This window comes from Arvicanthis niloticus, chromosome Y (assembly GCF_011762505.2).
Source record: "Arvicanthis niloticus isolate mArvNil1 chromosome Y, mArvNil1.pat.X, whole genome shotgun sequence".
NCBI lineage: Eukaryota > Metazoa > Chordata > Mammalia > Rodentia > Muridae > Arvicanthis > Arvicanthis niloticus.
The window spans coordinates 1432744-1446249 of record NC_133431.1 but is presented as its reverse complement, the minus strand read 5'-3'; the positions used below and the strand labels follow the sequence as shown (position 1 = coordinate 1446249).

The following is a 13506-nucleotide window of genomic DNA, read 5'->3' as shown; positions in this document are numbered from 1 at the left end:
ATTTGTTCTCAGTCTCTAATTCACATAAGATACAGTATAACCATTTGCTATTCAATGCTAAGCTATTTTGCAAGCCTGGAGGTTTTATATTTTTAACTTTATATCTTTTGTTTATTGTTTTCAAGACTAAATTTCTCTGTGAGGACCTTTTTTTTGCTGATAGCACATACAGAAACCACAGAAGCCAGCTGACATGTTTTTATAACATAAGCACATGCTTTTGTGCAGCTCTTCATCTACATCTTCAATTTTAAAATTTGGCAAAATATATATATTATATTCTATTTCTCAAGATGGCATATGTTCATGATATCAATACTGTCTGATGCTTCATAGTCACTGGAATCTAGGTGTATGTCATTCTGCCTTACTCTTGTGTTTGTTCTGAAATTTTTGAATAAATAAGCATATTATGCCTGTGTGCATGAATATGAATATCATGTGTGCCTCATCTTTACTGTTGTGAGAAGATGGCCTCAGTACTCTTGATCTTGAAGAAATGGGTAGTTGTTAATCCCCATGTAAATACTAGTAATTGACCATCATTAATGTGGAAGACCAGCAGGAGCTTTCCACTGCTGAGCTATCTTTCCTGCTCTATGTTCCTTATTTCTGATCAGCATATACATTACTAATATTTTCATCTGTCCATTTTTAACTGTTTAAACATGTATTCCCTTCTAGTAAAATTTATTAATGTTGCTGTTTAAACTGGTTCACTTCACGTTTTTGCAAGATGAATACAGAACTGCAGTGAATGCATAATTCTTAGTGGGAACTTCAGTAAAGAACTGTGAGTTCATTCTATCATTTTTGTTTCCTTGTTGATTTCTACAAGGGAGTGAGTGTCTTAATGTATTACTTTTCCTGTTCTGCAACACATCCCATAGACCATGCCAGCATCCACCTCAATGACATACACCTGCCTATATCTGTGATTAAAGTCATGAGCAAATACACACAGCTTGCCCATCACTTTTGTAGTTAGTAATTGTTCATACAGCTTTTCAGATGTTTGCTCAGTACAGTTGATCTGTTTCCCCCTGCATGTCCCTCTCAATTGCCATTTGTGTTGCAAGGGATCAGAAGCAACATAGGTGAAATTTATAATTCAATTTCCTTCTAAACTGACAGAATGATTAGATTATAACTTCTGTTTCAGAAAATAAGTGGAGGAAGCACAAGAATTACAGTAATACATTGTCTAGAAAGTATACATTAATTTACAGTGAGGTCATGATCATGCTTCCTGTTGTACACCTGTGTGTGATATTTTAGGATGCAGTGACTTATGATGATGTGCATGTGAACTTCACTGCAGAAGAGTGGAATTTGCTGGATCCTGCCCAGAAGAATCTCTACAAAGATGTGATGCTAGAGACCTACTGGAACCTCACTGCTATAGGTAACATTGTGAATTTTGTTTTGCTTTTCAAAATAATGGAACAAGTGATTCTTGGTTATTGATGAGCCTCTGTTATTTCAATTGAGAACAAGGAAGATTGAGCTGAATAAATCATGTTCAGTGCTGTCAAAATTCACAGTAACATGCATTTTATTTAATTTCAATACTATATCATTCATTTTTGGTACTGTGTTTTAGGTTACAGCTGGGAAGATCATCATATTGAAGAACAACGTCAAAGTTCTAGAAGGCGTGAAAGGTAGTGTTCATGTGCAAGCTGATACAAATATGCCTGTGAGGAAATTTTAATGTGTTAACAAAAAGCAAGTGTGTAAAAAAATCAGTCCTTTAAGTATAGCTATGAATATAATATTCTCACAATGTTCCTCAATGTCAATTATCTGATTTATGTTTGTAAGGCATTTCTCTAAGAGAGAAGACATGGAAACAGTGCCTTAAAAGATACCTTTGATTGATTTGTAACTACATTAGAGCTTTGCTGTGGAACTACCAATCTGAATAGTCTCATAATATTTAGATGTTATGCATTGAGTAGTGATAAATATATATCCAAAGCCATCCAATAAGCAAATATTCCATGGTAAATTTGGTGATACTCATATTCTTGTAGTGACGTTTCTAGGTTTATTGAGTGGTCAGTTAGTGAGAGTGAAGAAAGTTGTGGAGAAACCTTTATCTATATACCCCATGTCTAACAAAGTACAGAATGTCAAATGGTGTGAATTCAATATGGAAACCTTTCACTTGTTCTTCTTCTTTTAATGGGTGTATCAATTGTCATAATGGATAAAACCTTGTGAGCATAGGGATGTTGTAAGAAGTAATGTACCTCTTTCTACTCAAAAAATGAGAAGATATGTAGTATTCTGCCTTTGGTAGACTTTCTGAATATGATAGACATTTGCAATTAATTGTTTTTCTGACATTACCGGGGAAAAGCCCAAGTCACACTGCAGAAATCACTATGGGTACTAGAAGTTTGGAAATTCTTCTGTTTGTCTTGGCTCACAGTGCTCCTGTGGTGTTTTTCACAATACAGGAAAAACTAAGAAAGCAATCAGTGTTTTAATTCCCTGATATCTTCAGACATGTGAAATACACCATATAGAAATCTCATATAAAAAAGGAGGCTATAGCTGGGCAGTGGTGGCGCACGCCTTTAGTCCCAGCACTTGGGAGGCAGAGGCAGGCGGATTTCTGAGTTCGAGGCTAGCCTGGTCTACAGAGTGAGTTCCAGGAGAGCCAGAGCTACACAGAGAAACCTTGTCTCGAAAAACCAAAAAAAAAAAAAAAAAAAAAGAAGGCTATAAATATGAGCCATGTAATAAGTGCTCTTACCATCACAGGTATTTTCAAAGAGATAAAGCAACCCACAGTGAGCAAGTATAACCGTGAACATCAAAGTGATAAAACCTTAAGATCCGAGTGTTCTTTATGATTAGACCAACTGCAAAGTTTATTCATGTTGGTAAAATGATTGATCAGGTAAAAAATGTGGTAAGGCATTCACATGTGTCCATTATTGTTGCAGGCATGAAAGAAGTCATACTGGAGAAAAACCTCATGAATGTAATCAATGTGGTAAAGCCTTTTCATATCACAGTAGACTTCAATATCATAAAAGAACACATACTGGAGAGAAACCTTATGAATGTAATCAATGTGGTAAAGCCTTTTCACGTCACAGTCATCTCCAAGTCCATAAAAGAACACATACTGGAGAGAGACCTTATGAATGTACTCAATGTGGTAAAGCCTTTTCATGTCACAGTGGTCTCCAAAAACATAAAAGAACACATACTGGAGAGAAACCATATGAATGTAATCTCTGTGGTAAAGCCTTTTCATGTCACAGTACTCTCTGATATCATAAAAATACACATACTGGAGAGAAACCTTATGAATGTGATCATTGTGGTAAAGCCTTTTCACGTCACAGTCATCTCCAAATCCATAAAAGAACACATACTGGAGAGAGACCTTATGAATGTAATCAATGTGGTAAAGCCTTTTCATGTCACAGTAATCTCCAAGTCCATAAAAGAACACATACTAGAGAGAAACCTTATCAATGCAATCAATGTGGTAAACCCTTTTCATGTCACAGTGGTCTCCAAAAACATAAAAGAACACATACTGGAGAGAAACCATATGAATGTAATCTCTGTGGTAAAGCCTTTTCACAGCAGTCTCATCTCCAAATCCATAAAAGAACACATACTAGAGAGAAAACTTATGAATGTAGTCAATGTGGTAAAGCCTTTTCATGTCACAGTACTCTCCAAATACATAAAAGGAAACATATTGGAGAGAAACCTTATGAATGTAACCAATGTGGTAAAACCTTTTCATATCACAGTGGTCTCCAATATCATAAAAGAACACATACTGGAGAGAAACCTTATGAATGTAACCAATGTGGTAAAACATTTTCATATCACAGTGGTCTCCAATATCATAAAAGAACACATACTGCAAAGAAACATTATAAATGTTATCAATGTGGTAAAACCTTTTCAAATCACAGTCACCTCCAAAGACATAAAAGAACACATACTGGAGAGAAATCTTATCAATGTAAATCAATGTGGTAAAGCATTTGCAAGTTACAGTCATCTGAAGTGACAGGGGAGATTACGTACAAGAGAGAAACCTACTTGAATATTAACACAATAAAAATCACAAAGGAGAGAACGCTTAACTGATCACTGTGATAAAACCTTGGCAATTCACTTTTATCTGCAACTACATAATAGGACACATTCAAGAGAGTCACTCAATGTAATGTAATGAAGGTGTTAAGCCCTTGCACAACAAAGTCATAATCCAACACATAAAAGAACACATACTGGAGAGAAACTGAACGTCATGAATGAGGTAAAGCCTTTCCAGGATACAGTCATCTCTGAATACACAAAGGAAAATGTTCAGAGTGAAACCTTATGAATGTTGGCAATGCAATAAAGCCTTTGCATGTCACTGTACTGTCCAAACACTTAAAGGAACACACTCTTTAGAGAAACCTTAACAAATGTAATGAATGTGGTAAAGCCTGTGCATATCTCTGCAAAGTTTGAAATGATTGTTGATGCTTGTCACATTTTGTTTCTCATAATAAATAACCTCAATGTCATTGTATTGGGTAAGATCATACAACTAATTTGCAGTCACAGATTGCTTTTGATCTTATTGAAGGTGCTCAAAGACTACTGTGATACACAAAGGCCTTAATAGATTGATTGCTTACTAAAGATTTTGTCTTCTATATAGATACCAGAAAGTATAGTAGAAATAAACTGTGGTGATTTAAATATGCTGGACCCTAAGAAGTAGCAATATTAAGAGATGTGCCTTGAGGGAGATGTAACCTTTTTGAAAGAATTGAATTACTGTGGTGGTGGTCTTTGGAGCTCAGGCCAGTACAAAACAGAGCCTCCTACCACTTGGCAGGAAGACAGTCTCTTCCTGGATGCCCTCCCATGAGGATGCAGAACTCTCAGCTCCTTCTCCAGCTCATGGCTGACTGCATGCTGACATTCTTCTTGCTATGATGGCAATGGACTAAACATTTGAAAGTGTAAGCCAGGCCCAATTAATTATTTGCCTTTAACACAGTTGCCTTGGTTACAGTGTCTCTTCTTAGCAATGGAAATTCTATCTAACACAGAAGTTGGTACCCCAGACTTAAGTATTGCTATGATAGGCCTGACTGTGGTTTTTTGTTTTGTTTTATGGAGCAATGTGGTTTTTTAGACTTTGGATTTGTATATGCATTAAGTGGAAATTAATGGCCCATCCTAGTAGGAATATGAAGCACATATGTACTGAGAATGATTTGAACTTTGTATATAGTTTTTTAAAATGTTTTTCAGAAGAATGTTGCTGCCTTTTTTTTTGCTTTTGTCTGTAGAGTGTCCTTGAAGATAAGGTAAAGAGGTTGGTTCATTGCATTGACAAAGGAAGTCTAAGTGAAGCCAACAAAGCCTTTGACCTATGTTTATTCTCATGAGGATTTGAGCAGGCATAGTAATCTTAGAGAAAAAATATAAAATGTTAGGTCAAAAGAGAAAATCTCACCAAGAAGTTGAATGAAGCTAAATCCTGTGATCAAAGATACAAAATGGTATTAAAGAAATGGTGATATTATGGCAAGATTCCAGCCACCTAAACATATGCATATGAAGTTGTATAGATGAGAACTATATAATGTTAGGCATTATTATTAACTGGTTATTGTTTTTATGTGAACCTAAGGAAATACAAGTATGTGTCAAATTGACAATGGACAGATTGTGATTACTATACAGGGTTTTCAATTTAATATCTAAAAGGATATGGGATATACTTAGGTCCAGGCATGGTGGTACACACCTTAAATCCCAGGAGATGAACATCAACCATCTCTGATTCAAGTCATACTGATACAGAACAAGTTTTATGTAATAAAATGCTTAAGTAAAGTGTTACACATGTATTATTCAACATTCAGAAGACAAAGCCATGCAGATCTCTGAGGTCAAGGTTCATCTACAGAGCAAGTTGAAGGACAGCCAAGCTTAGGCAGTGAAGTTGTTGAAAAATAGAAAGCTGGTGATTTTGTAAGAGAAGGGGCAATGTTTGGGCCCCAGCAGGCAGAGAAATTCAGGAACTTTGTCCATGTGGCTCTGCTTTTAGAGAAAAGAATAGAAGAGATGACTGAGACAATTGATGCTGGTTGGTTGTAGTTAGAAAATTAGTGGTGACGAAGAAGAAACCAGCATCACTGAGGTGAAATCTTCTGGTAAGTGTTTTCTGAGAGGAGAAAGAAGTTGTATTCCAGAGGTAGCCAAGGTTGTACCTTGTGGTACCGCTTGACTCAGTCCTGTGTAAGAGTCACCCAGGTAGCACTGGTTTTAAAGCATGAATGTTTCATGCAGTGCAGCTGAGGCTTGGCACCATGAAGGAAGCATGAGAGGAATGCAGCCAAGACTGTTTGTCACAGAAGAACCCAGCATATTGAAGATGTCAGTCTGGTGGGATGAGCAGAGAGAACAGCAGCAGCAGTTGAGTGGAGTCAAGCAGAACCTAGTGTCCTATAGAGGGAAGAGCTGGAAAGAGACCCAGCTTCTTTTGAGGAACACAGAAGATCATCTGTGGATCCCAGATACTGGAACAAGAAGCTGTAATTTTGAAGTTACTTTGGAGACCCCAAGAGTTTCAGATTCCTGAGCTGTGGGATACCGTCTCAAAAAAAATATTTTCAGGAAATAAAATCAGCCAAAGAAAAAGAATTGTGCTGCAGTGAGCAGGGCAGGAAGGAGTTGGAGATCTGAAAAACACTTTGACAGCAGGCATGGAGATGGAGAATTTGGAGATTGCCTTGATGGCTTTTGGTCTTCTTTTGTCCCAGTATTCCTCACAATAGTGATTAGGAATGGTAACCTATATTCTGTGAATTTGGATGGATATTATATGCTATTTGTTTTTGAATGTATAGGGGATTACAGTTACATGATTGGAGTGATCTCAGAAGAGACTTTGCACTTTGGACATTTATCATTTATGAGACTTCAATAGATGATGAGGACTTTTAATTTGAACCTCACATATTTTGTATTATTCTCTTTTAAATATGGTCTTCATACAATCATATGTTTGCACAATCATAGGGTGGGGGGCTGGCAGTTGAATGTGGTAGTATAAATATGCTTGGCTCAGGGAGTGGGAGGACGTTATTATGAGATGTGGCCTTGTTGGAGGAAGTGCATCACTGTGGGGGGTGTTTTTCAAGGTTCCACCCAGTGCTGAATGGACCCTCCTAGTTGCTCCTGGGCAGACAGTCTCTTCCTGGCTGCCTTTGGATCAAGAAGCAGAACTGTCAGCTTCTTCACCACCATCATGTTTTCTTTCATGCCTGCCATGCTTCCTGCTATAATGAAAAAGGACTAAATCTCTGAAACTATAAGCTAGTCCCAATTAAATTGTTGCTTCTATAGGAGTTGCCTTGTTCATGGTTTCTCTTCATAGCGATGGAAACACAAAGACAGAAACCCTGTGAGTGTATTTAATATGGTCAAGCCTTTCCCTAGTCTTCATTATCATGAAAGAATATGTGATACAGTCTAAGCATGCCTCCTGTGACTCTGGACATACCACTTGAGTCTTAAATATGCCCTCTGTGACTCAGAACACACCCACGGTGTTCCAATGGACATGTTTAGTATAATAAAGCCTTTGAATACCTCTGTAGTCTTCATCATTATGAAACTATTCATACTGGATAGTGGTTACATACTGTGCTAAAGCCTTTACATCATGGGGTCCACTGAGATCCAACACAATTCAAACACAGGACAAGGCAAATGATAATTCATTGTAGTCAAGTCACTACTGATAAATCAGGTCCACAAAATTATGCTCAGACGCTTAGCTGCAAAAGAGGCAATGGTGCACACAAGAAGGGAGAACTACACTCCCCAGAAAACAAAAAACTTACCAGGCTAAATGCACAGATGGACTCTCAAGATATGAGTGCAAACAAGCAGCCAAGATATTTAAAGCATATAAGGGACCCCAGGCTTTGAGCCAGAGAAGTATTAACACTTAGAGTAAATAAGAAATACCTAGGGGAAAACATCCTGGAATAGAGATCTTCCCGAGGTTTCAAGTGTCATAGGTAATTAGATCAGATAGCAGTTTTAAGGTTAGTCAGGAATTGTCAGAGATATTAGAAGCTCCACTGTTTATACTGTCTCGAAAGCTTAGGACAAGTAGAGAGAATATACAAAACCCTAAAGCTAAATTACCCTCGGGAACTGGCGCTGGCTAGAGTGTCCCTTGTCCTTGTTCCACACCCAGAATGTCCCTTTTGTGTGAGAAATGATTTTTTAGGCTACTAAGAGAATTTTCCTAGTACTGGTGATCATCTGACCTCCTTGAAGTTCACCAACACCTGTGCCTGTTGCCAACTTGAGAACATCCAGATGCTTGTACAACCCCCTGCTGTTTAGCTCAAGGTCACATGCGATTCTACAAGGCCAAAGAGCATGCCTTGACTCCTGTGACATCCCCGCCCTAGAGGCACAGGGGAAATGCTGCCTTAGAGGGTGGGGCTTAGGGTGTGTACACCCAAGGTTAAATGACAGCTTGTTATTACAACATTGAAATTGAAATGTGAATCTAGAGTTATATAGATTTGTTCGTTTTGCAATTTGTCTTTATTATATATGTGATTTTATGTGTATGTAGACAACTATGTGCCACAAAATATGTAAAAGTCAGAGGACAACTTTGAAAGTAATAGACATTTTTGAGACCCCTAGCTAATAAAATAGAGCCCGAGGACCCCTGCTAACAGATACTTAGTGCCTAAAATTGATAAATGGTAGACTTACAGCTCTGGGCTAACATCATATGTCACCACTGCTATCTTTGATGAGAGCAAAGATTATTGTGTACTTGTCCAGCTAGTTCCCAGGGTTTACTAACACCCTGCAGGTACTCTTGAACTGAGTTTGAGATACACCCTAGACGCTTCTGCAGAGAGCCTATTTTCCTTGACTCTAGCTGTTACATTGAGACTAGGAGTGGCTGCAGGTATGGAGACAGGTGCTGCTAAGAGCACTAGACTTGCTGTTTCTTAAAGAAGTGTGCTGCTCTAAGAGAAAAATGTTGCTTCTATGTAGACCATTCAGGAGTGACAAGAGACTCTGTGAGTAAACACAGAGAAAGGTTAGACCAGAGACAGAAAGATAGAGAGGAGCAGAAAAGTTAATTTGAGAGTTGGTTCAAGAAGTCCCCTTGGTTGACAACCCTATTATCCTCCCTTGCTGGACCTCTTGTGATTTTACACTTGCTTTTACCATAGGCCCTTGCATTTAAATAGATTAGTAACTTTTGTTAGAGAAAGGATTAGTGCTGTTCAGTTTTTTGTGTTGTGCCATCAATATAGAGCTTTAGGTCAAGAAAATGATAATTATGATGACACTGGAGTTTAAACTTTTCTAAAGATCCAAATCAGAAAATGTGGGTTGGGAATGGACTTATTAATAATTGAGTTTTTATGATTAAAAACATAATCTAATCGGAAAAAGTGGGAGTGTAGGGTGAAAAATTATAAAGACCATTTTATGAAATATGTAGACTTTTTCTTTGCCCTTAGAACTGGGCAGAAAAAGTGCAGCTTCTAGAACGTGGAAGTGAAAATAAGATATCAGACCTTCACTGACCCAGGACACATTCTGGGTGGAGGACATTATCCCTGAATCAGTGGACACTTATTGGATTACATTCCTCAAGCCTCAGGGAGTAGACTCCACCCATGACTGGGAAAAGCCCAAGGCAGGAAGACACATTCCAGGCCACAGAGAAAGATGCAAGCCATCTAGGTGGGGCTATAGCCAGAAGAAGTGAAAAATAGTTTACCTGAAATAGTTGGTAATGATCGTTAAGGGTAGGTTCCTCTGAAACGTTCCACTGTTCTGGGTTACTCCCCCCAACCCGTGGTCTTTCCAGTGTTACAACCTGTTGGTGTTCAAACTTTGTAAAGCAACCAATCATGTGTAACCACGCGAAATACAAGCAATCATGTATAACCGTATAAAAATTCCTTCCTTTCTCTATAAAAGAAACCCCTCAGCTTGCTGGCCTTTTGTCAAAATTCTGTTTCTGTGTGAACAAGCAGTTTTGACCTTGGTTACCCAATCCCCAATAAACCTCTGCTGATTGCATGCTGGTATGGTTTCTTGTGGTTTTTGGGTGGTCATGATTTCCTGAGACTTGAGGAAGGGTCTCCCGAGTTTGGTGGTCTTCAAAATGATACAGAATGTAGGTTGTATGTTCAACACTATCACAGCCATTTGTCCTTTTGTGGTTAGGAACATGCATTATATTTTGAGTAATAAAACATGAATAACAGAAATTATGGTTAGGAACAGTTGTTATGTTTTAGGTAACAAAACATGAGTCATGAAAACTTGTCAGATATTATTAAGAACACAGGTCCCCTATGACCTGGAATTTTACTTAGTTTCAGTTTATGATTAAGTCGAGGCTGGTAACAAAAAGGCAGTCCTTAGGGCAAGTTTCTTTTGCTTCTTCCCAACATTTCTATAGTATAAACATATTAGAATATATAACAGAGCACATATTGAAGACATATCTTACAAATTTTATCAATGACATAAAACCTTTTCACAACACAGTGATCTCTGAATATAAACGAATACATCCTGGAGAGAAATGCTATGAAAAAGCAATGTGGTAAAGCCTTTGCATGTGGCAGTCGTCCTAGAAACCATGAGAAAAAGTCATAATGTGAGAAACCCCATAAACAAAGTCAATGTGTTAAAGTCTTATACTTTCTGATATTTTTATAGAAGACTAAACTCCTTAATAAGTAATCAATCTATTAAAGTCTTTGTATATTACAATAGTCTTTGAGCACCTTCAATAATATCAAAAGTCATCTGTGACTACAAATAATTTGTATGATCTTACCCAACACACATTGAGTTACTCAAGATTATTCATTATGTAGAACAAAAATTTGACAGGTGTGAACCACCAGTTTAAACTTTCCGATGTCTGTCTATTTGTTTGCACTTGCAAACTCATTTGTACATACAAAGGCCACTGGTTTTTCTTTTTCTTTTTTAGTTAATCATGTATCCAACAACTTTGTTGAAAGTGTTTATCAGCTCTGGGAATTGCCTTTGGGAAGTTTTAGTTCACTTGTGCTTACTATCCTATCATCTGCAGATAAAGCTAATTTTACTTCCTCCTTAAATTTACAAATTAATGTTAACTTATTTAACATTAAATTGTAAATTGCAATATAGGACTTGGAATATAGGACTAGTTAACATTAAAGTGTAAATTGCCATACAGGGCTAGTTAGTATTAAATTGTAAATTGCAATATAGGACTAGTTAATATTACATTGTAAATGGCAGTAAAGGTCTAGTTAACATTAAATTGTAATTTCAATATAGGACTAGTTAACATTAAATTTTTACATAGTATTTTGAATAGATATGGAGAGAATGGATCACCTACTCTTTTTTTGAATTAGTGGAATTAATTAGAATTTCTCTCCATAATTTAATGTCGGCTATAGGTTTGCAGTAAAGTGGCATTTTTATGTTTAGGTATGTCCCTTGCATCCTTAATCACTCCAAGAACTCTATCATATAGTGGGGTTAAATATTGTCAGGGAATTTTTCATCATCTAAGAGATTACACCTTTTTTCTTCCACTTTAATCACATTATGTTGAACCATCCCTTCACCTCTTGAAGGAAGCCGACCTCATTGATCATGCTGAATGGTCTTTTGATGTGGTTTCTATTTTATTTTATTTTTCTGTTTTATTAAATATTTTTACATATTTGCTTTTAAGGAAAAATTGGTCTATAATTCTCATTTGTTACTGAGTCTTTGTATTGACTGGATATTTGAGTAACCATGGGTTCATGAAACAAATTGGCTAAAGTTTCTTCTTTTTCTATATGTTGAATACTATGAGGAGTATTTTCATGAACTCCTCTTTGAAAGTCTGGTAGGATTCTACCCTAAAATTCTTGGCCCTGGGCTCTTTTTGGTGTCAGACTTTAATGACTTCTCTTTTTCTAGATGTTTAGGCAGCTTGAGTTGTTTCTCTTAGTTCAATTTAACTTTGGTAAGAGGAAACTATTGAGGAAATTTTTCCATTATTTTTAGAAATTCCAGTTCGATGGAGTTGAGGCTTTTTAAAACTATGTCATTACCATTCTTTAGATTTCTTCATTGTCAATTATTTGTCCCCATTTTCATTTTAGATTTCATTAATTTGGATATTCTCCATCTTTTAATAAGGGTTTCACTATCTTATCTAATAAAAGGCTAAAAGGACCAATTCCATGTTTCATTAATTCTTTCCATTCTTCTCTTTCTATTTTGTTGATTTCAGCCCCAACTTGATAATTTATTGATTTCTCATCCTTTTTTATTCATTGTTCACTTGTTTCTGTTCTAGAATTTAAAGCATGCTGTTGAATTGCCAATATGAGAGCTCTCCAGATTTTTCATGTAGGGATTTTGTGCTATGAACCTTCATCTTAGAACCAGTTTCATGGTTTTTTTTTTTTTTTTTTTTTTTGTATTCTGTAAAATTGTGCATGTTTCATATTCATTTGTATTGAATTCTAGAAAGTCTCTAATGTCTTCCTCTATGTTGTCTGAAGCTATTTTTCATTCATAGTGAGTTGTTCAGCTTCCAAGTGTTTGTCTGCTTCGTGTTCTTTCAGGTTTTGTTGATATCCAGCTGTAATCCATGGTGGTCTGATAGGATTCATGGTGTTATTTCAATTTTTTTGTATATATTGAAGATGGCAGTGTGTCTGAATATGTTTTCAGTTTACAAGTAAGTTTCATGAGGTGCTCAGCAGAAGGCATATTCTCCTATATTTCAGTAGAATGTTCTCTAAATATCAGCTGGACTCATGTTCATGTTGTCAGTTAGCTGGAATATTTCTCTTTTTTGAGGGTGAGTGGTCTGGAGAATTTGTCCACTGGTGAGAATGGGGTATTGAAATCTTGGAATATAAGTGTACGAGAGTTATGTGGTTTTAGGTTTAAAACACTTTCTTTTATGAAGGTTGGCGACCATGTGTTTAAGGCATAGATGTTAAAACTTGAAATGGCATCTTTGGTGATTATTTTTTTCTTTAAGTAATTTGTAGTGTCTTTCTCCAATTTTTTTTTGATTAATTTTGTTTAAAATCGATTTTGCTACATTTTAAAAAGAACACACCAGCTTGCTTCTTTGGTCCATTTGCTTGAAATAACTTTTTACATTCCTTTACCTTGAATTAACACCTATTCTTGATGTTCTGCTATATTTCTTGCCTGCAATTGAAGGATAGATTTTTATTAGCATCTATTTTGTTAGCCTTTGTCTTTTTATTGGTGAACTGTGGTCATTGATTGATACTGAGAGAGTCAATGAACAGTGATTGTTAACTTCTTATATTTTGTTGTTGCTGATGCTGCTGGTGGTGATGCTGGTGTTGGGGTATTTGTGTGCTTTCCTTTCTTTTGCAGATAACACAAGATTATTTACTA

At 36.6% G+C, this 13506-nt stretch overlaps 1 protein-coding gene across 1 annotated transcript in view; it reads left to right on the top strand.

Moving 5' to 3' along the window:
* Window positions 1-293: 293 nt before the first annotated feature.
* LOC143437253 (uncharacterized) overlaps window positions 294-13506 on the top strand; it is a 215948-nt gene continuing 202735 nt past the window's right edge. Inside the window, 4 exon segments of the mRNA XM_076922086.1 lie at window positions 294-320; window positions 1279-1405; window positions 1604-1664; window positions 2958-3274. Of these exon segments, the coding sequence (XP_076778201.1) occupies window positions 294-320; window positions 1279-1405; window positions 1604-1664; window positions 2958-3274 (532 nt within the window).